The sequence below is a fragment of the Erpetoichthys calabaricus genome, chromosome 18 (genome assembly GCF_900747795.2).
Source record: "Erpetoichthys calabaricus chromosome 18, fErpCal1.3, whole genome shotgun sequence".
Taxonomy (NCBI): Eukaryota; Metazoa; Chordata; class Cladistia; order Polypteriformes; family Polypteridae; genus Erpetoichthys; species Erpetoichthys calabaricus.
Window position 1 is genome coordinate 87,256,624 of NC_041411.2, and position 25,214 is coordinate 87,281,837.

At 39.5% G+C, this 25,214-nt stretch overlaps 1 protein-coding gene across 3 annotated transcripts in view; it reads right to left on the reverse strand.

The window, feature by feature from the left end:
- Positions 1 to 879: 879 nt before the first annotated feature.
- The window catches only part of xpc (xeroderma pigmentosum, complementation group C), a 46,289-nt gene continuing 21,954 nt past the window's right edge, over positions 880 to 25,214 (reverse strand). For all 3 annotated transcript variants that reach the window (XM_028825094.2, XM_051921158.1, XM_051921157.1), the window contains 11 exons: positions 24,680 to 24,837; positions 23,843 to 23,963; positions 23,648 to 23,737; positions 22,278 to 23,081; positions 15,871 to 16,031; positions 14,233 to 14,314; positions 10,319 to 10,453; positions 5,972 to 6,141; positions 5,509 to 5,602; positions 1,439 to 1,528; positions 880 to 1,292 (listed from right to left, as the gene is read on the reverse strand). In XM_028825094.2, the coding sequence (XP_028680927.2) occupies positions 1,086 to 1,292; positions 1,439 to 1,528; positions 5,509 to 5,602; positions 5,972 to 6,141; positions 10,319 to 10,453; positions 14,233 to 14,314; positions 15,871 to 16,031; positions 22,278 to 23,081; positions 23,648 to 23,737; positions 23,843 to 23,963; positions 24,680 to 24,837 (2,112 nt within the window). In that variant the 3' untranslated portion in view covers positions 880 to 1,085. The remainder of the gene's footprint in view (positions 1,293 to 1,438; positions 1,529 to 5,508; positions 5,603 to 5,971; positions 6,142 to 10,318; positions 10,454 to 14,232; positions 14,315 to 15,870; positions 16,032 to 22,277; positions 23,082 to 23,647; positions 23,738 to 23,842; positions 23,964 to 24,679; positions 24,838 to 25,214) is intronic.

Consider the following 25,214-nt stretch of genomic DNA (forward strand, 5'->3'; position numbering starts at 1 on the left):
TAAACATTAGTAGGCACAGTCTATATTAAATGGCAAGGGACTTTGACCTCATTCTTTTTGTTGGTCGTATTTTTCTTTCTTTCAGCCTTTCTTTTGTTGATGTTTACTTGCTGAGCTGACCGTTCTTCGTGGGCTGCCGCCGTGTATTGTGTGTCTTTAATTTTCTGTGACAGTAATACTGTCTTGTACGGCTCTATTCAATAAGGGCGCGCACCAAAAGGCGAGCTTCAAAAGGGCGACCTCAATTGAGCGCGGCGAATAAAGGCATTCGTAGATAATTTAGTTCAAATGGCTCTGGAATATGTGAAGAGCAACAAAGGTGCAGATCTTTATTTACGAACGCCTTTATTCGCTGCGCCCAATTGAGGTCACCCTTTTGAGGCTCGCCTTTTTGTGCGTGCCCTTATTGAAGGATACCGTCTTGTACGTCGTCCGCTGGCTTGTACGTCCGTAATATACCTTTAATTTTCTCTGACGGTAATACAGGCGTGCACGTCGGTAATATGCCTTTAATCTCCTCTGACTGTAATACTGGCTTGTATGTGGCTGTAATATGCATCACTGTATTGTGTACCTTTAATTTCCTCTCGCAGTAATACTGGTTTGTATTTCTGTAAAACGCCTCTGACAGTAATATCACGCGTCGCACGGTGCCCCGCGCATGCGCACTTCATCAGAAGACACCCACACACGGACACCTGGACGCACACAGGGATTTTACATATATAGATTTTTATAGAAAGAGTGGAGTTAGCAGTGCATCAAGGATGTCTGTTTTGTTCAGTCACAAACTGCTTCGACAGGACAGTAAAGTGCCCGACTGAATGCATTAACTGAACGTAGTGGAAGTAAAAAAAAAACACACACACAGAGACAATGAAACTTTAAGAAATGATTTATGCAAAAGACCTGTATAAAAATCACATAAGGTTCTACAGTCTGTACTTGATGACAGCGCATCTTCAGAAGCAGGCTTTCATGTCCTAACAAGTCCTTGACATAGAAGGTTTACATGTTAGCCAGTGTACAGTATGAAATAATTTAAGAGCGAGGTAATCAGTGGTACATGAAAGGAAGGAAGACTCTTACAACTTTTCAAATGGAAACAAGTGCTTCTCCTCTCCCTTCTTCTCCCGTTTGGTTTTCCTTAAGGTTTCTTTTCCCTCAGGACCCTGCCGGTTCTGTGGCCAGGAAGAAGCTACATCAGTCGCAGTAGTCTGGGAGTTTGGAACTTCCTCGTCCGAGGAGAAGCCATCACCAGCTGCGTCACCCATGTTTTCCTCTGGCTTACTCTGTATTTAAGATGTAATTCTTGCTTACTAGCAATTCTTAATGCCCATATAAACTGATGGAGGCATTCATGCCACTCAGTGATTAAAAAAATAAAAATAAAAAAAAAAATAACAATTTTCTTCAGAAACTGCAGAAAGGTACTCACCTGAAGCTGGTAGCGCTTTTTTAATCGTTCTTTTATTAGCAGCCCTTTAGTAAGCAAAGTCCAGTTTGCAAGGACTCTCTTTTCTCGTTTCTAGGGGAAGACAAGGTGCATCAGGTCTCAGAATATAGTAGACTTCAAATTAGTAAGATAAAGAGACTTTGAACAAACCGAGAATGAATGTGGGTGTTTTTAGATTAGCAGATCTTCATTTTTCAGTTGTGAGACGAGTTTGGTTTTGTTGCACAGGCTTCTAATCAGGGCAGTTAAACTAAACGACTGTGGGCAGCTGGAGAGTATTAGTTGTTATTGTAATCTCCGCACTTTATTTCAGAAATTTGTGATAACACGGAGTCCACCTATTCAAACTGCCCCTGAAAAATTTGTTGCTACTTGGGGAGAAGACAGATTTTAAACCTGCTTAACTTTACAGCCAGGTGATAGTGGAAGACTTCGCCTATGCGTGACATATTCCACATCACTCTTTGTTACAAATTGTGGATGCTATGGTTGGAATACAGACAGTGACGATTCAATATCCATGTACAAAAAATGGCACGATAGTCTGTATTGTTGCAGCAGTCACATTAAAACAGGGGTGCCCAACTCCAGTCCCATAGGGCCGCAGGTTTTCATTCTAACCCTTAATCAGTGACCTGTTTTTGCTGCTAATTAACTTCTTTTGAATTCGTTTTATTTGACTTGCTCTTGAAGACTCAGACCCCTCAATTGTTTCTTTTTCCTTAATTGGCAGCCAAACAATAATGAGATACAAAATGAGCCAAAACAGGACCAGCAAACTGTGACCATCATACAATATCTGAAAATAAAGAAAGGTGAAGGTCTCAGGAATGCTGATCTGCTCTTAGAAAAAGAGAAAATCAACAATTTTGGAAATGTCTGCTATTGCACAATGAAAGCAGCAGCAAGCCATGGAATTAAGGAACAGGTTTAATTAACAACGAGAATCAGCGCCTCATTAAGCAACTGGTTAGAGTTTGAGGCCCTGACTTAGTTGGTCTTCTGTTGGCTCACTCACTTCACATTTCACTTCTGTTTGAGTGCCATTTAAGGAGAGAAATGAAGCAATTCAGAGGAACGATGAAGAAATTCAAGGAAACATTTCTTAAAAAACAAGTCGATTAAAATTAATTCAAAAGAAGTTAATTAGCAGCAAAAACGGATCACTGATTAAGTAAAGGGTTAGAATGAAAACCTGCAGCCACTGAGGCCCTCCAGGACTGGAGTTGGGCACCCCTGCATTAGAAGAATTAAAAGAAAACAGATATGGTGCAACAATTTTGTTGTTCCAACATTTTGAGCCATCTCTTCTAATTTCTGTTGTTCTGATTGTTGCTGTCCAGTGTAATGTTCCTGCTATTCATGTAAATTTAAAGAGCTGATAGTGAGGCCTGATTGAGGCTTTCTAAGACACAGACTTCACATGTTCTACCTCTACAATCTCAGCATCACTTGGTGACAGCAGTCTGTTAACATTTGGGTGTGAGTGAGGAGGGATGACTTCTTTATTTACATGAATTTCCTATAAAGATTAAACACTTATTGGGTACCTCTGAAGGTTGAAAGGAATATGTACTCTCGTTTTAACAGTTGCCATGTTGTCTTTACTGGCTGCATATCTTCACACTGTTAGTCAAACATTTACTGTGTATTTAACTTCTCAAAGAGAACACCACCTGGACATAGGTGGGCTCACAATCCTATAAAATAAACGCCCCTCATATCCAGTTTTCTTGCCTGACTGTTCAAATGTATTCTCTAAGCAAACAAATTCAATATAAAACGTTTCAGATAATTCATCCCAATTGTGGCCTACATGTGCAAAATGACTGAAAACAAATTTGTCAAAAACAGATGCAACCAAAAAAACCATGATGAACAGCGACGGCATGCTGGCTGCATTGACTGTGGCATAGGATGTGTGCACATTTGTTATCTCATGATGGCAAGGAAGAGAAAATGTAAAGGTAAAAGCAGTAGCTTTGAGCGCCATTATCACTGCTGTATTTGTGCATAGAAACCCGTGGGTGTGTAACAGCAATGGTGTGGATGAGATGTGGAGGGATTAGATGTGAAACAGTAGTTTGAGGGGCGTTCAATTACTAATGGCAATGTCCTGATACAGGACTCTCAGAAAACTACGTGCATTTCTGTCCGATAACAAGTAGCAACTGGGGAGTATCGCCACAAATGCTGACTAAGTCTGTTACCTCCTGTTTTGTTCAGTATTGGAGTTCATCCTAAATTCCAGGTACAATTACTTGAGGAATGCAAATTTCTAGACAATACCAATTCAAGTGTTGAAATTCAAGCATAATCACGGTGGGCAGTCCTGAGGCCTGCTGGGACTCCTGACATTTTAAAGGTAACTAAAGGTTCAGGGGCACAAGGACCACTGCTGAGCCTAAATGTGACCCAGGATGAGCTGCCTCAGCATGCCATGGGTGGCACTTACTAGACAGCCCAAATCCTCTACATTTAGTGTCGCGTTACCTCTTAATGAACATTGTATTACAGTTGCCCACACTACACTGCTAGCATTTTGTCAGTTTGTGTACATTAAAACACACATCCTCTCAAGATACAGAGTCTAATGTTATTCAGTTTTAAATATTTTAAGACAAATAATTTATCCTGCATTTCCTGAACTTGTTTTCTGTATCAAAAGCCATACCCTATATCAGATGAATTGGGTATAAGGCAGAGGATAGACATGATATAGTCGATCTTGAGGCACACTCACTTCAAACTGGACCAAATCAGGTCACTTATATACTGTATGTATATTTTGGATTAGCGGACAGCTCTGGAGACTCCAGAGGAAACTCAAAGAAACAAAAATCACACGAAAAATTTAAAACAGAACACCCTAACCTTGATGCAAGCTGGAGGAAATTGCTGTGAAACTACACAAAGCAAAGTATTTTGGTTTTTTGCCAGTGTCCCATTTTGACCTCCGTGCCATGAGACCACTGATTTAAAGCTTAGTGTCTGCAGGACACAGTGGGAATATTCGCATGTCTATAGAAATGCCAATGCCAACAAGCTGCTGCCTTCCTCTCCACAGCTTAAACTGTGATGGTGTAACAGAACAGAAACTACACATATTTAATAACATTTTCAAATCTAAAATAGGTATGTGTCGCACATTTATGAACCATGAATTACTTCTGATTGACATACACTGGTTAAGGACCTGCTTTTGAAGGGGAAGATTTCGCCATTCAATCGATAGGCATACACATTGTTGGGATACGGTCTACAAAATAATAAAAAGCTAATGAGTACTGAAGTGTGGGTATTTGTCAAGGTAAGAAAGCAGTAAATGTTTCAGGCAAAAAAACATTAAAATAGTATAAAACTTCATGTATAGCTTTTAGAGTGAATTCTAATAGCAAAGCAAGGTCAATGTGCCAAAGCGCACAAGCGGAGGAAAAAAGGCTGGGAATGTGGCAACAACTCTGGGCACTCTTCAGTAACAAACTCAGATTTCAGTGTTCTGTACATCTGATATCAGCAGGTATAGTTCCTGCAGCTTATAACATACCAGTTCTCTTTAAATATGCAGTTTCAGACCCAAGACCTAACTTAAATTACAATTCTTTTTATATGTAATCTTTCAAAATGTGGACTCTGAACTCTGCCAGGTAACAAAGACCCCCATATAGCCCAAAATAATTTTCTTTTTCAGTTCTTGGAGTTTGATTTCAGCACTGTCCATGTGTTTTTTTTCATCTTTATTTTTGCAACTGGCAGCGTCTTGTCCACTAAGGTTTAGTTTCACTTAACGTGAAAGGGAAGGTCTACAGGACGGTAGTGAGACCAGCAATGTTATATGGGATGGAGACGGTGGCACTGACCAGAAAGCAGGAGACAGAGCTGGAGGTGGCAGAGTTAAAAGATGCTAAGATTTGCACTGGGTGTGACGAGGATGGATAGGATTAGAAATGACGGGAACCGCCAAAAGAAGAAGAACAAATGATTTTTCTAAACACTTAATGTCTACTCATTTTAAAATTTGTGCAACACAGAACTTAACATGAATTTCCTACCTCCTGCTGTTTTCTTTCTATTTCCACCTGTTCATTCTCCCAAGCTGCCAGCAGAACTTCTTTAAACTCTTCACACACTACGTAGCCATCTACACTGCAAATGGGAGAATGTGATCAGCTAAAACTTTAATATATGAAGTCTTTGTGTAAAACAGAATTTGTGGCAGTGATCTGAGCATTCCAGGTGAAGCTACCAGGTCATGGAACCTAATGTCTTGTGCATTGGTCTCCCCTGGTAAAAATTACTTCACTTAAACAATATCCTAAAGTCGCAAATTAACAATATTTTTAATAATCACCAGTCTCCCAGCAATTTACATTAGGAAGAAACATTGTTAAATAGTTAAAATAGTCGGAACAAATTGTAGTTTAAGAAAAACGAAAAGAACTGAGGAGCTAAAATGCATGCATAAAGGAGCACTTCTAACTCGCCTGCCTTCCCTGTACTGGACAAAATACTCACACGGGGTGCGAGAATCCACAATGGAAGTCAAAACCAGTCACTGCTGGAGCACAGTCAATTTCAAGCTTGCGAGCCACTTTATGGAGATTAGGCACTTGCAGATGAACACAGCCGATGGGCAACATGCATGGTCTGAAGAGATAGACATTTCCGTAATCATTTCGTGGAACCTGGGAGAAATAAGACAATATCCAGTCAGTGATGCTAGGTACACTGCCACTTGTATAGAAAGCAAAACATCATCTACGGCAATGAGAGCATACAGAGAGATAAGAAGTCCATCCAACAACAGTGCCTGATGGGTAATAATCTAAAACACTAGCTTGCTCTAAATGCACAGGAGTACTGCTGCTAGGTGTGTTGGTTCCAGCATCTCAGAAACAACTACCCTCCTGGCATTTTCATATACTACAGTGGTTAGAGTTTATGAAATATGGTACAATAAAGAATTATTTGGGCAGAAACAAGTTCAGAATTAAAGAGATCGCAACAGAATGACCAGACTTTTCTCAGAATGGCCACAAATTCTCAAATAACAGCTCTTTACAGCAGAGGGGTACTTTCAAAATGTGTAACATGTCAGACCCCAGAAGTATCAGGCGACTGTAAAGGAACAAATTTACAAAGGAATTCACAGGACCCTTAAGGCAGTTTAACTAACTGATGTACAAAGGCAATTTTACATTGAAAGTATCTGTTCTTGTGGACCAATAATTTATGACTCCCATGTATTTGTACATTCCTTCCTTATTTTACCAGTAGTTTATAACATTAATACATCTGTTTTGTTACCCAGGGTATTTATAGTGCTTTTAGTTAAAACAGTCAGAAATGTTTTATAACTTAATGGTAAAAAGAATGGAGACAAGAGATTGTACAGTTACATATAGTATCAAAGCTTTTAGGCAAAGCCATCCATCGCTAGGATAGCTAGATAAAGCATCTTATGTGTAATGTCACATGTCCCAGAATCCCATGTGTAATTTCAACGTCAATAATGGCTCATCTGAAGGACTGGAAGAAGGAATAAGAGAGCAAGTAATGTCACAGACCGAGAGACCATTTCATGTTGATGTCAAAGGGTGCAACTCCTCCATCATACAGATTACTGAATGAAAAAGCTGCCAAGGACATAATCCACCTTTGATATTGCCGATTTTCAGTAAGCTTTTCTAAGGATATATATATATATCAGGTCGGGACTCAGACTACGAATGCAATGAATAAATATATATATCTCCAGATGTACTGATTTTATTTTCTATTATTATTAATTAAAGTATAATAATCTATATTACTAAACCACAGTTTAATTTATGCACATACGGCGGACGCACCGCATGCACACTGCGCCTCAGAGTCAAAGCCAGCGGCTTCCCAGAGTCAGTAGGTGGCGCACAAACAACACAACCTGTGAACTAAACCTGCTTTATTCCACTGTTCCAGCGGTCTGTGTGGCATATTTGAATCACATAACGGAAAGAGCTCAACGATTTGTAATACAAAACCAAGCCCATAGTTCCCAGAGTCAGTGCGTGGCGCCCAAACACCACAACCTGTAAACTACACCTGCTCTAATCCACTGTGCCAGCAGTCAGTGTGTGTAAGTTGGAGTGTGCTTCCTAACAGTAAACGACTTCTACCTAACGACACAGCCACAGAACAATAAAGATGAGACCGCATGGATAAAAACAATACACGGAGGCTCCTACGACGTGCTTCAGACACACCAGAAGCAAAGACGTCACGGCTCCACAATGAAAGAGCTCAACTAACGGAAATCAGCACGCGAATCCGCCGCCGTCAGCAACCGACTTCTCGCTGACGACACAGCCATAGAAAAACAAAAAAGAGACTGCAAGGCGCCTACAACTGAGTCACAGCTCCAAAATGAAACCGCTTTAGTACAAATATGTTTATTTCATTACATGAACTTTCCCAGGACGCTCCCACCCTCCATGATATTTCATCCCTCCAAGTATCGGAGGGAACAGAAAGTGATTGCCATTCTTGGATTTCCGATTCTTTCGAGAATCGCGGGCTTGCTGGTGCTAACAGAAGAAACACCACATTGCTTTTAGATTTCTACACTTTGTCTTATATCTTGAATGAATAAAGTACTTATTAGGGCATCTGCTGCTGCAAAAAATAAAAACACCTGTACATCACTCATGTTGAATACATTGAGTCTCCATGTGAAGAACTGTGGAGTAACAGGCATTGTGGGCAGGATTCAAAATGTACTTATATGGATGGGATCGTATGTGGAAATTCTAGAAGGACCAGCAGCACAGGAATCACTCATACATAACTGTATGAATGTGTGTGTGTGTGTGTGTTAATCTTAAAAGCTATGAGAGTAGACCAATCTAGTAACAAGCGTATAAAGTTTTGCTCATCCCTCAATAATACAGTTCTTAGCTTGTCCAGACAAATCTCGATTTTTCGAGGCACCTTTCTCACCTCCTGTCTGGTTTTATATTTACCATCTTTGAAACCAACTCTCTCAGCATGTCTCATATACGCCTTTACTCCCTCCTTTTGTGTCTCACTTTCGCACTTCTTTCATTGCATCCCCAATGAGAAATTGACCAATCACACCAAAGCCAAACTAACCAATCAGATTGCTCAAGGGGACTTGACACACAGACTTTAGTGTTTTATTATATAGTAGATTACAGGTATTTCATCTTTCCACATCTGTCCCATGATCTCCATTCTGATTGCCCATTTCAGCACCCATGTGGCAATAACTTTCATGTCCCCATGCACATCTCTGATTTGGTCAGAAGTTACCAGAAAGGTTTGTGGAGGGCTGTTGAAGACTTGTCTTTTTAATGCTACTCTACTGGATTTCTAAATGTCCTGCCACCCAAAGGTAAAGACAGATTTATTTTTTTACAAAAACATCAGAAACATGGTACAAAAGGCAGGCCAAGTTCAACACGCCAAAAAAAAAAAAAAAATCAATAAAATTTGACTTCTAACCCCAAATACTACAAACACTAACAGGAATGGGAATACATGTGCTGAGAATTATTAACGAGGAAAAAAAGAAAAATGGCATTGCCAAGTCTTTACAATTGGCATCTGTAATATCAGATAACCAGGACGCTGACCTTTTATACCTTTGATCTAGTAATGTCACGTGCCACACACTTCCAGCTGACCTTGCTTAAAAATGGTATACTGTAGCAACCATCAACAAAAACTCGTCAAAATGGAGGTGCCCAAGGGAAAATAAAAATGGCTTTGCAGGTCATCTGAAAAAATGTTTAACATGAAAACTAATCTAAAAGAAAAAACAAAATGTCACAAACAGAATCCTTGGGTCTCAAAACACTGTTCTAAATGTAGAACTTTTGATAAAAGCCCAAGGAAAACTGTGCGGTTTTGGTAATAAAATAAAGTAGCTGATCATAACAGAAAAGGCTTCAGTTAGCTCCTGCTGAGAGCCAAGTTTTGTTCTACCATCTCCAGTCCGAACACATTAAAGGCTGTTCTTGTCCTGCTGCTGTCCACTTCTGAACCCAAAGATAAACGACTCTGCAAGACTGTTTTTATGGTGCCACTGCCTGCTGCTTTCTAAGGTTTTCAGCTCCCACACGGAATCTCACTCATGTCTATGCTTTTGGGTTATGTTTAATGTTAGTAAAGGAGGTTCCACAAGTTACTTAAATCTAAGAGTTCACAGAATTGTTCTCCCCATGATTTTGAAAAGGTAAACAATACATACAATGTGGATTTAGCAATTTTGTGTGCAATATTTCTTGAATCAATTTCCATCTATTACTATGACTTAGAGGAAAATCAGATGGTATTTTAAGAGCCATTCATGCAGAATTCCATACGTGTCCAAATTGTTCACAAAAGTGTTCTGGTAGATTTGTCATATTAAACATGCAAGACAAGTGAAGCATTGGGAAATATACCATATATACTCGCGGATAAGTCGGGACTTGATTTTACCATATAATTTCTGGTATTTTATAATGTTGGTCGTGTAAGTCAAATGCGGAAAACTCACGCTATTGGTCCAAGAGATTCTGATATGCTAACACCCACCTGAGAGAGTAACCACGGAGCACATTGCCTTTTTTTTCCTATGTGGTTGCGGCAATGCGCTGTATCAGCGTGTGCCCCTAACATCAATCTCTCTCTCTCGATCAGAAGAAAATATGAAGCTGGTTTTAAATTAAAAGTTGTTGAAGTGGAGCTAGACATTGGTAACTGTGCTGCTGCAACAAAATGTATTTGATATAAACTAAAGGAGAGAAAGAATGTACAAATGACAAAGTGGGAATGAATGCATGCTATTTGTCTTTGAATATCCTTCAGATCACAAACCTTTCCATCCACTGCGACAGGAGGCTGGTACTCCTCTGTTTGCCAAAGTCCAAATAATCCAAGGTCGTTTTTTTCCCGGCTTTCAGCCTCCATCATGCGTGCTTTTCTTGCACGATTCGAAAACCCTTTCACCATCTGATGGAAAAATCAAAAGTGTTCTCCTCAGCCAATAAGACGATTTACATTTACATTTATTTGCTTACCCAAAGCAACTGAAAAAACAGGTTGACATAATCAAGAAAACAATGGTCTGGGGACTGCTTGGGAACAAGTGTTACAGGAGCAGATTACAAAATGAATCATCACAAGTGAAGAGCTCAGAACAAAATATAAGCGAGTTACAATTCTTAAGTTAACAAAACCTGACAGAAATTCACCCAACAAGGGTCTTCAAACGCTTCTTAAACACAGTCAGCGTGTTCACATGCAAACAAACATAATCAGGTTAAGATAAATAACCAATTAAGGCAGAAAACAGGTTTCTTAATAGTTTGCATTTAACATGTGCAAGAAATGTTCAGGAGTTCCCCTTAGGGAAATCGCTCTGACATCATTAAGCTGCACAAAAGAAAAAAAGGAGTTAAACATCATTATTGGCCATTGTGAATCCATATTACTAACTGAGAATGGTAAACCGGAAGGCATGGACGCAGGTACACGGCGATGGACCCAGGAGACATAGTGCGCAGGCACCTACAGCGCGCGTCTCATAAACCGCAAGCGAAGTCTGATCCACCGCAAACGAAGGAGTCACGGCTCAAAAATGAAAGAGCTCAACTAGCGTAAATAAGACATGAAGCAACAACGCGCCCATAGCTAACGACTAACGACACAGCCACACAGAAAAGAGGATTCTGCACTGCACCCCAGAGTCAAACCGAAGACACTATGGAGTCCGCAAAGGTCCACAAAGATAGTACGGAAGGCGCGAGAAAGTACGAAAGGCGCAGACGCCTACAACGCGCTTCTGAACTAAACGTCCACACTACACAGCGCGGTCCGGGTGATAAGAATAAACGAACTCTCCGTATTAAACGTACGGCATCCTCACACGTCCAAACCATATAGCATATGTGAATCACATTACAGTGATGCATTATTAACAGTACAACCACAGAAAACACTCCGTATTAACAGTAAGTGCAATTATCCATATTACTAACGGTAGACAACGGATAACTAATGGAGTCACAGTCACGGCTCCAAAACGATCCAGCTCAACTAACGGAGCTACAAAAGCGAGCCCGCATGGATAAACAAAATAAACGTAGGCGCCTACAACGCGTGTCTGAAACCATGGACGCAAAACTGTCTCGGCTCCAAAACCAAACAGCTCGACTAACGGAGCTACAAAAACGAGCCCGCATGGACAAATACAATGAACATAGACGCCTACAACGCGCATCTGAAACTACGGAAGCAAAGCAGGCACGGGTTTAAAACGAAAGACCACAACTGACGGAGATACAAAAACGAGCCCGCCTGGATAAAATCAATGAAGGCAGGTGCCTACAACGCGCGTCTGAAATGCCGCAAGCAAAGCAGGCACGGCTCCAAAAAGAAAGAGCAAAACGAAACATCTCAACTAACGGACATACAGAAACGAGCCCGCCTGAATACAATTAATGAACGCAGGCGCCTACAACGCGCCTCTCAAACAGCAGAGGCAATAGATAAACGGCAAAGAAAGGAAAGACAAACAGCCGCTAAACAATTCCGCCAATTAGCTGACAACGCATTCTGTAATGAGTCCACTATTAATGAACATTCATTAGGATTAATGAATATCATTTGCTGTCATTGTCATTCACTTAACTTCCCTGAAGAAACAACTGGCAATACAACTAATGAGTTTACACGTTGTTGTCAAAAGGGTCAGGTTAGACTGCCTCCTTTAGATGAATATCCTGAATATCTACGGAAGCTTCTAACTAACAATGTACCCGAAAGTAAACACTTTATGGACTGCATTAGATCCTACAATAGTTCATTTGCTTTTGCATCTACCGGGGTAAATATCAGGCCACCAGCTGGCAATGGCCCATACTGCTTTCGCGTATGTGGACAAATATTACATCGGATTGGAACAGTGCACCCTGAGCCAAATCACGAACGCAAATATGCACAAATCTACGTGTTAGATCCAGATGACGCAATCTATCAACGAATGAACCTTCCTGAAAACAAGCAATGCACAGAGCTGATAATGAGAAACGTCGCTGAAGTCATAAACAATCACCCATTAGCTGAGTCTATACAAATGCTACATGAGGTTGAAAGACAGGCCAATACAAAAGCAGAAGGTGTAGCGTAGGACAAACCATGGACAGAGTTGGAATATACCTCTCTGAGCCTGTATTTGGACATGGACAACTTTATGTAGTCTTCTCAAGAGTTCGCCGTTCATCTGACATTAAAGTTAAACTTATAGATACTCCATACCAAGGAAAACTCATTCAAGGACAACACACCATCTTTACTACAAATGTTGTGTATAAAGAAATATTCCAATAAATCTTTCTAATGTGCCATGCTATGGGTTCTTTACCTCCTTTGTTCATCATCTACACCTTTACACTCCAATATATCTCATACATACATCAATGTATTTCGGGTTACCCAACACCAGGGGTTGGCAAGCGAAGTGAGCAGGGGGCAGAGCCCCCTAGTTTGAAAATAACACCTGTGATAATTCTGTGTTTTATAAATATTTTTAATCAAACTGACAATTTTTTTTTATAAGTCTCTGTTACTGGATTGCACACAGCTCATACTTTTCAGACTGAATGTGCGATTAAGCCTTGTAAAGAACTCGGTATGCGTGCTTCTTGTCCGATACCCAGTGCTGCTGGAATAATAACAACGCAGGTATTCTTAATTCATTCAGACAGGTGTTAGGTTACTCATTAATTTAAAAAGCAATCCGACTACTTTTAACATGTTACCCTACTGCTCTTAATAATAATAATAATAATAATAATTCTTTGCATTTATACAGCGCTTTTCTCACTACTCAAAGCGCTCAGCAATTGCAGGTTAAGGGCTTTGCTCAAGGGCCCAACAGAGCAGAGTCCCTTTTGGCATTTTACGGGATTCGAACCGGCAACCTTCCGATTGCCAGTGCAGATGCCTAGCCTCAGAGCCACCACTCCTAGAGATACATTTAACGATTTCTGACATACTAATTTGCAGATTATTTCAGCCAGAAGGAATAATGCAATCGCCTGAACATTTTCCTTTGAAAATGTATTTTGTGGACCCATGGCTGCTGTATGCACGTATAAAGCAAACACATGCGCAGGCGGACAGAGTGCGACAGACATGTGCAGACTACAAAATCGTCAACAGTAACCTGGTTAAGGGTTTACATGGCCACATAATCAGGTTACTCGTGGAGAGGTTGCTCAGAGGCCATTAACCCGATTTCTCCAATAGGAATAAGGGTTTAGATAGGATTTCTGTGAATAATTGGGTTATTGAAGCACATGGAAATGTGTTAACTGAAGTAGTCAGCAGTTTAAATGGAGGTGGGCAGCTCATTCCACCAGCTAGGAGTTACACGTGAAAAGATGAGTTCTTTGTAATATATAATCATCATTAGAAGCGGACAACATCTAGTATTTGTAATCACTGGCATACTTTAATGTAGCTTGTATTAGTAGCAGGGATTAATTTGGTTCTGTCACTGCTGGAAAGGTCCAGATAGGACAATCTCTTCAAAAACATCGACTTTGGCTGGAAAATAGAAATTCTGCTAGGTCAAATAAAAAAAGCCGTTCTCCCAAGTCTGTGCTAAAAAGTACTCCCTGTATGGAATTTTATTTACATGTTTAATCCAAATGGATTTAACCAAGTGAGAAACTGAAGCAAAATCCGACCGAATCATGGAGAAAATGGCACTGAAAATGATTTACCTTGTATGGGACCTCGCCAAGCTTCACCACCTTTGCTTCTTTCAACCATGTGTCCCTGGAATGCAGTGTGTGAACACAATCCCTAAAAAAATAAAATTCCCAGTAAATGTATAATATACTTAATTGAAAAAAATAAACTTTAGCAAAAAAACTAAAAATGTGAAGCTTAACTTTAAAGGCAGTTTTGCAAAATTTACCATACCATACCATTTTTATTTGTTGAGTGCTTAAAAACACAGCATTACAACTGACCGAAGCACTGTACAGTTAAAACAATCAAGACTAAAAACAAAATATTAAAAACAAACATTGAGAAAGAATTAAAACAGAGACAATAAAAAACAGGTCAAGGGACCCAATAAAACAGAGAAATAACAAAAAACAAAAGGAAATAAGACAGGTTAAGAATTAAAAGCCAATGTGAAGAAGTGCGTTTTAAGGTGTGATTTGAATGTGGCGACTGAAGCGGCTTGCCTAACCACTAAAGGTAAGGAGTTCCAGAGCTTGGGTGCACAGACGGAAAAAGCCCTTTCACCACGAACTTTAAAACGTGCCTTGGGAACGGTTAGGAGCAGCTGATCTGCGGATCTAAGAACACGAGGGGGATTGTGACGATGGAGCAAGACACTCAAGTAGGCAGGGGCTAGACCATTTAGTGCCTTATGGGTTAGTTAAGAGGAGTATCTTAAAATCGATTCTAAATCTAACCGGCAGCCAGTGTAAGGTTTTTAAAATCAGTGTAATGTGTTGGCTAGTTGGAGAAAGTGCCTATAAAAAGTTTTACAGTTGAAATTTAATTTAGACCACTCTACAGAGATCTGTTTGGACTTTGACAATAAAGTTTTTTTTTTCTGTTGAACAGTTTCAAAAAAACAAGCCAAATGAAATGCACTCTGATTCAGTTTTTTATAACAACAAAATGTGAAAACGTTAAAAGGGGTGAATAACTTATATAGGCACTGTAGTCCTAATTAGGACAAATAATCAGAGCATCACTTGGGCCAGTTATATTCTCCTTTTATCCTTGATTAAAATCACAAAAACAACTTGGAAGAAACTGTAGTTATGTATTTTCTGGAGCTTATGGCACCATCTTAAAATGCATTAAACTACCCAGCTGGACACTTCTGCTAGTGTATTGTGCTTAAACCATTCAGTACTGCTGCATGCTGCCATTGGGATAGCGCCATTTTAACTGAATCACACTGTCAGATCTTGGCACAGGAGAACTGGCATAATCCGAGTTTAAAATAGGGCAAGGTTGCCTACTATGGCCACTCTAAGACCAAGTGAAGCATTTGCTGGTGGGTTAAGTAAGGGAAAGCCATACTGCAGATGGAACTAATGTAACTAGTGATAAAGATTTGATCCCGGTGTAGGAGGACAGACAGCATCAAACAGAATATATACATTGGCTACTCATCAAGTTTCTCATGTTGTAGAAGAATCAATGGATTGTTAACAGGAACATGTAGCACTACTGAGAAGTGACAAGCAAAAGTACTTTCCTTTTTAACTGTAAGGGAGTAGAAGATGTCTCTGATACCAAAATTGTTTTAAAAAACTGTTCTAGCAATATGGAGAACTGAGAGTCATTTTTCAGCCTTGCATAAAGCATAAAAAGCCTGTTTGATTCACCTGGAGTACACCGCTTCTCCTCTGCAGTAGCCCAAGACTGTTGCGGTTGGCGGGTAAATGGCTTCATATTTCAATATGTGTCTCTCAAGTGCATACAGCGGGTGATTCTTGTACTCAGAAACTGAAGCTGGTAAGGGCTGGTCCAAGAGCTGAGTCTGAAGCTTTATTAAAAATAAATAAATAGGTTTCCATTATTATCGTGTATATCTAAAATTACATACAATAAACGTTGAACCTAAATGAATTATAAAGGGTTGGCTTTAACAGATCACCCACAAGCACCAGGACAGTCTTCCAATGGTTTACCTACCAATTTAAGCACTGGCATTCACTCATGGTACAACACGGCAGACTGAACAAAGAAAGACCCTCTTCAATGCAAAAGCGTTCTGTCATTTTTAGTGAAGTATAGGGTATGTTCACAAATCACAGAATATTTTAGAAAAAGACAGGAACACTCAATTTTATTAAATTCATTACAAAATTTAAATGCCAAGTCTCAGAATGTTTATCCCGGGTTGAGATGCTGCCTAACCCATGAACTTGATGGATGAAATGGTAGCTTATCATTGCTCAAACTTCTTTTAATTCTTATAGAATCAGTGATTTTTTTTTTTTATTGGTAGACTTCACCAACAGACACTACATAAATGGTCCCTAAAATGTGAAACTACACATCGAAGAAATCTGACATAGTAGCCTGCTGAGAGCGCTTATACTTAACTTACACCTTAACAATTCATAGTAAGGGCTCAATGATCGCACATCAGCTTGACTGGCTTCCACATACACCCAGCTCCAAGTTGTTCCTCATCCCAACTATGCAGTTTTTGGAAGCCAATCCTTATCACATATATATAAAAAAGTCATTTTCAGACGTCCTTCACGTACTTTGTTTTAGCATGAAAGCATCTACTCAATTTGGAAATGTGCAGAAAATGTATACTTGTAGTACCAGTCAAAAGTCTGGACACACTCGAGGTTTTGATAGAAGTTAAAAAAAAGTATTAATCCAGATATCATCACATTGATTTTAAAATACAAGACATTACTAGTATTACTATTGACTATTACTGCTTGAAATGGCCTTTAATTTATTATTTACATATAACTACAAAGCCCCATTACAGGCAGCCATTCCTGTAGAGCATCTCCCTTAGCTTATTTTTAATTAGTCATTTTAAATTCTAATTGACAGATTTGTGATTGGATGCGCACAGCTGAAATCTAAAAATGGCCAAAATTAAACCGAAACATGTCATGAAGAATGAAGGTTACTCTAGGCAATAATAAACAGAAAAATTCATGCAAAGCTGTCTATTACAATCTTGGGAGATGATGGCAACTGAGTCTAACCAGGACAGAAAAAGAAGGAGAAGACCCAGATACACAACTGCATAACAGGTGAAGGACATAAGAGCCTGTAGTTTGAGAAACAACCATCATACAGGTCCTCAGTTGGCTTCTTCCTTTAGTACACATCAAATGCCTGTGTCATTTGCAACAGTAAAAGATGACTCCAGGGTGCTGACCTTTGAGGCAGAGTTTCAAAGAAAAAGCCATGTCTGAAACAGAAATATTAAAATGGGCAAAAGGTCACACACATTGTATGGAAGATGACTGGAAAAGCGTATTTTGGTCAGCATCCCAGAATTGACTTTTCTCTGTTGAAGATGACATGGACATTTGGCATGTATTTAAGGAAGAAGCCAAATGAAGACCTGTAAGGTTTTTGATTCTCAAACTATACACTCTGATGTACTTATCCTGTAATACAGTTGTCAGTCTGGGCCTTCCCCATTTTCATTCATCGCCATTAGATCAAGTTTGCCATATTCTCTCAAGACAGTAATAGACAACTTTTAATGAAATCTCCAGTTTCTGAGTAATCTATCACATGGTAAAAGACTGACATGTTTCTTGAGCAAGTTGTTTCATTTTGGCCATTTTTGAAACCAGAACTGAACTTTAAGAATGCCAGTACACTGTAACCCAAGTGAACAGAATAACAGGTTTCAGTATTGCTAATGCAACTACAAAGGTTTTTCATATAACCCATTAGCATTTAAAATGACTAATTAAGGATAAACTAAGAGTCATGACCATAAGGACACTACAGGAATGTCTGCTGAAAATGGGACTCAAGTCATATGTGAACAAGGGGGCTTCGCTCGCCTACCCCCGGCGTTTTGAACCCGTGCCCGCTGGACAGCCGTAGTTTCAGACGCGTGTTGTAGGAGCTTACGTTGTTTTGAACCCGTGCTTGACCTGCTTCTGCAGTTTGAGACGCGAGTTGAAGGCGTATATCCGTCAGTCGAGCTCATTCGGTTTGAACCTGTGCCTGCTTTGCCTCCGCAGTTTCAGACGGTGGGTCGCGTTCGGCGTTTTGTACGATCCCAAGCAGCACATTATTTTTAACTTATTTCTGGTGCCTGCGCACGTTTGTAATCTCTCCCGTTTCGCTCTGGGGAGGGGGGCTTTGTGTGGCGCCTGCGCACTATGTCTCCTGCGTCCACGAGCAGGTCCCTGCGTCCATATCCGGTTTACCATTCTCCTGCTTGCGGCATGTCAGACGGTTCGTAGTCTCTCCCGTTTCGCTCTGGGGAGGGGGGCTTTGTGTGGCGCCTGCACACTATGTCTCCTGCATCCACGGGCAGGTCCCTGCGTCCATATCCGGTTTACCATTCTCAGTTAGTAATATGGATAAAAAATTAAAAATCAGTCATTTCAAGCAGTGATAGTCATTAGCCACACTAGTAATGACTTGGCTATAGTTTTAAACCAAGTGTGGCGGACGGCTGGGATGCCCCTTTGACACTAGGTTTGGGGGAGTAGCCATGAGATGCACACTACATCCCCCGGAACACGTGGTAGCAGCCCTCCTGGGTTACATTGGGGCCACAGGTGTGGGACTTCAGGGCTCAGCCCTGTTGGGCTCTGTGGCCACCACCGGGAGGAGCTGCACAGCTTAATGAGCCCATGTGGGCTGGAATGCAGCTACACTTCCGGGTGGGCTATAAGAAGAGCCTGCAGCCACTACTTGAGGCGACAGAGTCGGGAGGAGGAGGACAAAGCTGCCGTGGAGGAGAAGGAGAAGAAGAAGAAAAAGAAAAGGAGAAGAAGTGTTTTTGGGTGTTTTTCTTTTGGTGTGTTTTGGGGACTGTGTAGGACCTGTGGGACACGGGGAAGATGTGCCCCACGGCTGAAGACAAAAATAAAACCTTTTTGTTTATTTTTATACATGCCACTGCTGTCAGTCTGTGTCGGGTCAACGCCTATATAGCGCCTTTGCCACACAAGTTACAAGTATCTTAATAAAAAAAAACAAAAAAAAAACTATACACTATACTATGGAAAACATGAAAATTTCTGAGTGTCAGACTTGCAGCTGTTAGTGTAGGGAATGACAGATGTGTAGTAAACAAAATTATGTGCCCAGTATTATAGTCATATGAAAAAATTTGGGAACCCCTCTTAATTCTTTGGATTTCTGTTTATCATTGGCTGAGCTTTCAAAGTAGCAACTTCCTTTTAATACATGACATGCCTTATGGAAACAGTAGTATTTCAGCAGTGACATTAAGTTTATTGGATTAACAGAAAATATGCATCATAACAAAATTAGATAGGTGCATAAATTTGGGCACCCCAACAGAGATATTACATCAATACTTAGTTGAGCCTCCTTTTGCAAATATAACAGCCTCTAGATGCCTCCTATAGCCTTTGATGAGTGTCTGGATTCTGGATGGAGGTATTTTTGACCATTCTTCCATACAAAATGTCTCCGGTTTAGTTAAATTTGATGGCTGCCGAGCATGGACAGCCTGCTTCAAATCATCCCATAGATTTTCGATGATATTCAAGTCAGGGGACTGTGACGGCCATTCTAGAACATTGTACTTCTCCTTCTGCATGAATGCCTTTGTACATTTCAAACTGTGTTTTGGGTCATTGTCTTGTTGGAATATCCAACCCCTGCGTGACTTCAACTTTGTGACTGATGCTTGAATATTATCCTGAAGAATTTGTTGATATTGGGTTGAATTCATGTGACCCTTGACTTTAACAAGGGCCCCAGTCCCTGAACTAGCCACACAGCATGATGGAAACTCCACCAAATTTGTCAGTAGGTAGCAGGTATTTTTCTTGGAATGCGGTGTTCTTCTTCCGCCATGCAAAGCACTTTTTGTTATGACCAAATAACTCAATTTTTGTCTCAGCAGTCCAAAGCACTTTGTTCCAAAATGAATCTGGCTTGTCTAAATGAGCATTGGCATACAACAAGTGACTCTGTGGCGTGAGTGCAGAAAGGGCTTCTTTCTCATCACCCTGCCACACAGATGTTCCTTGTGCAAATTGCGCTGAATTGTAGAACGATGTACAGATACACCATCTGCAGTAAGATGTTCTTGCAGGTCTTTGGAGGTGATTTGTGGGTTGTCTGTAACCATTCTCACAATCCTGCGCATATGCTGCTCTTGTATTTTTCTTGGCCTGCCAGACCTGCTGGGTTTAACAGCAACTGTGCCTGTGGCCTTCCATTTCCTGATTCCATTCCTAACAGTTGAAACTGACAGTTTGAACCTCTGAGATAGCTTTTTGTAGCCTTCCCCTAAACCATGAGACACAACAATCTTTGTTTTCAGATCTTTTGAGAGTTGCTTTGAGGATCCCATGCTGTCACTCTTCAGAGGAGAGTCAAAGGGAAGCACAACTTGCAATTGACCACCTTAAATACCTTTTCTCATGATTGGACACACCTGTCTATGAAGTTCAAGGCTTAACGAGCTAATCCAACAAATTTGGTGTTGCAGGTAATCAGTATTGAGCTATTACGTGCATTCAAATCAGCAAAATTACAAGGGGGCACAAATTTTTGCACAGCCAGTTTTTCACATTTGATTTAATTTTATACAACTAAATACTGCTTCACTAAAAATCTTTGTTCGGAAAACACCCCAGTACTCAGATGTTCCTAGGAAATGAAAGACATACCTCTATTATCTTTTTTGTTGAAAGTAGAGTAAATTATTATGCAGGCTGAGAGGGGTTCCCAAACTTTTTCATATGACTGTATATGACAGACCCATAATGTTAAATGGTGCCTGCATTAAAGGTCACCACTTAATTCTGCTGGTACAGTGGAACCTCTCGGTTCACGAACGTCTCGAAACACGTACAAATCGGTTTACGACCAAAAAGTTCGCCAAACTTTTGCATCTGTTCACGACCACAGACTCGGTATACAAACAAGCCAGTTTCCCTTTCGATTTGTACGTGTTCAGTCTCTCCCTGTGCATTTCCTGTGCAGCGAGCAAGAGAGAGAGAGCGCGCGACACGCACACACAGTCGAGAGAGAGACAGACAGACAGACACACACACAGGCGTGCGAGAGAGACTGAGACACACACACACAGATGCACAAGAGAGACACACACACAGGCGCGCGAGAGAGAGGCACACAAACACAGGTGCGTGCTAGAGAGAGAGACACACACACACAGGCGCGCGAGAGAGAGACACACACACACACACACACGCACACACAGGCGCGCGAGAGAGAGACACACACACACACGCACACGAGAGAGAGAGAGAGTGCAAGAGAGGGAGGGCTGGATGCATAAGGTAGAGAAGGCAAAGAATGCACTGGGCTTTTTTTTTTTTTTAAGTTCTGTTTACAGCGATCGGTTCGTAGTGTGCATTGTTGCAATGTTACTTTTCTTGGTGGTTTATTAAATTACGGATTTTTCAAATGTTATTTTTTTCCCCTGTGCTTAAAACTCATTAAAAAAAAAGTGCTTTTAGCAAGCGGTTCCTAGCGCTATAGTGCGAACTATTGCAGTGTTATTCAATGTTTTTACATTTAGTTTACTATTACGCTGTGCATTCTATGGTATAATTAACTATATTTGTGCTTAAAAACTAAAAAAATATATACTTACATACAGTTCGTACGGTCTGGAACAAATTAATTGTATTTACATACAATCCTATGGGGGAAATTACTTCAGTTCACGACCAAATCGGATTACGACCAGAGTTTTGGAACGAATTATGGTCATGATCCGAGGTTCCACTGTAATTCTCTACGGTTTTTGACCGATTCATTTATGCCTTTGGTTTCTTTCTTTCATTTAAACATTTTATAAAGATAATTATTATCTGTTTGCAATGAATTTTTTGCATTATGCCAGAGAAAGTCCAAAAAAATATACTACCAATAACAAAAAAAAAATATTGTTTCAGTCACAAAAACACTGCATTTGGACTAAATACAGACACTTCCACTCAAATGTAATGTGAAACCAAGTTCCGGATAATATCTGACTGACTAGAATACTATGTGTGTGAAATGTATTACACCTACTGTTTTTCAAACATTACTTTTCAAGACTACTTACCTGCTGGTCCTCCTTCTTCTCCCTTTCAGTGATGGGACTTTGATAATATAGTAAGGTTTCCTCCCACCATTCTGGGCTGACTCGCAGTTTCCTGGTGGATGTCATCCATGCTGGATCATATCGCCTTGTGACATCTTTGACAAAATTATTATTATCAAAGCCAACAATGTATTTTACAGGTTTTGTGGCATGCTTAAAACAGTTCTGGGGCTGGTTTACTGAAGGTGCCATACAGTCAATGCAACTCCATTTGCCAAAACGCTCAAGGTATACTTCAACCCACTGATCTGTCCCCTGCATACCTTTTTTATCCAACTCTTCATCATCTTCACTTAAAACCTTACTTTGTTTAGAACTTTCTTTTTTTTCTTTATTACTTTTTCCAAACGATTTTCTTTTTGCAGGTATAGAAGTTCCCCTTGAACCCCCGACTGTTTTCTTCTCTTTCTCCTTCTCACCTTCAGAGTAACTACTATCAGAGCCATGAGACAACTGAAAATCAGAATCACTTCCATCTTGTTCATCACTGTCTTCTTTGTATGAAACCTTGGATGCCACTTTCCTTAGCCTGTTGTTTTTCGTTTTTTGCAAAGCTTCTTTTGAATTCTGAGGCTTATCATCTTTGCAATCAGATGGCCGTTGTTTTTTTGCCATTTTTTTAGACCTTGTTCCAGTGGCTGCCCTCTTGTTAACACCTTGGATCTTCAGTGGGACCATATCATCATCTTCCTTCTTAATGTTTACCTTACTTTCTTCTAATTCTTTCTTTTCGGGCTTCTCTTTATTGACAGAGCTGAGGTTTTTCTGTAAGGCATTAATAGGTTTTTTTAGATTATAATTCTATCTAATTTAAATAGTACAATTCAACAATTATTAAATATTAAATCACTTTATGAATTTCCCATACCCCTTCCATTTCATTAGACTCACAATGCATTTTGTATGCTACATTAAATCACCACTCACCAACCAAAATCACAAAACAAAATGTACACACAGCAAAGCTAACATTATCCTCCACATGCTGACTTAGATAGATAGATAGATAGATAGATAGATAGATAGATAGATAGATAGATAGATAGATAGATAGATAGATAGATAGATAGATAGATAGATAGATAGATAGATAGATAGATAGATAGATAGATAGATAGATAGATAGATAGATAGATAGATAGATAGATAGATAGATAGATAGATAGATAGATAGATAGATAGATAGATAGATAGATAGATAGATAGATAGATAGATAGATAGATAGATAGATAGATAGATAGATAGATAGATAGATAGATAGATAGATAGATAGATAGATAGATAGATAGATAGATACTTTATTAATCCCAATGGGAAATTCACAAGTTACCTTGCCAGGCAGACTCTTAATTGAAATTGGCTGTAGAGAAATCACTAGGCGGCAGAATAAACGTAATGCACGGAGAATAATTAAGAAAATCTGAAAAAGAAAAAATAATAAATATGGAGGCAGAATGACTGCTCTCATTGTGGGATGGGAAACAAAAGCGTAAGATTGCTGGAAAGTTTTAGGAACAACACATACATGAGTCATCTCCTCAGTATCTCTTGCAGCAAACTGTGCAAACCTCTTCTCCAGGCGTACTTGAAGGTTTTCATTCTCGTCGAGTGATAAATGTGGGTTAAGGACAAAAGCGGAGGTAAACCTGAAAGAAACAGTTGACAGTGGCTTATACAATAGGAGCTAACAATGGTGATGGCACAAATTACAAAATCTCTACTCAGGATAGCAATATCAACAACTGGAAAAGAAGAAGCTCCTGTTTACCACTGCATGCTATCTCTTAATCTTTACTTTTCGGTTTGTTATAGTCTAATCCATCTAGACTAGCCTAGTCAGTCTTTGAGTTTTCTGCATCTGCTGTACCTATGATTTCTAAACAACGTCTATTAGAAAACCTGGAAACAGACTTTGTAATTATTTAATATTTTTTAAGAAAAGATTTTAAATAGTAGCCAGTATAATACAAAAGGCTCAGATATTAGTGAGTTAATGTTCTTACTTTGTTATTTTTATGACTAGATTGTGTTTAATTATTGCATTTTGCTCTTTAAATAACCAATTCAGAAAACTGGGAACTAGAAAATAAGAATGAAGCATAACTAAATTTACATATGAAACATAACCAATTGTTTCTATATATTCCAATCTACATTGTTTTTGTATTGGCAAATAAACACCATTTGGGATGGTCACTCCAAGTTAATGGTAAAATTGACCATTCCTTGCAAGAGGAAAAACTAAATTAAGTAAATTAATGAACTAAAATAAACAATTTGCAGCAATACCATTCAATTCTTACATCAACAATCTTTCAAATACACGCAAAACTGGAACAATATCTGTATTACCAGCACTTACCACTTAGCCAAATTCGACAAGAAGAATAAATCCATCTTTTCTGGCACATCTTGAGTGAATCTTGTAGGTATTATAGACAAAGCAATGGCATGAAGGTCGGGTTCATTACAGACTCGATTCCTAAAGAAACCATTGGCTAAGAGGCACAACAAATGGACCTGTTAGGGAAAAGAGCACACATGTGAATAAAAGAAAGCATCTTCAAATTTAACATTATCATGAAAAATACATCCAACCTATATGATACAGAGTACTATGTAAGAACAAGGGATCAAAAAGAATTAGCTTTAATAATAATAATAATAATAATAAACTACAAAATATTATATTACAAAATATTCCCACCCGTCTTTATCAATGGTTACTTGGAAATGAGCAAGTTTTCATTTAGACTTCCTGCCAAATTAAGTAAGCTGTTATTTCCCAATCTCTGTGTTTTGAGATCATTGAAAAAGTTATAAAACTAAGTTTGGTAAATTTTTATTAAAATGTACTAAGCAGTTCTGTTTTCAATTTTTATACTTTTTAATAATAT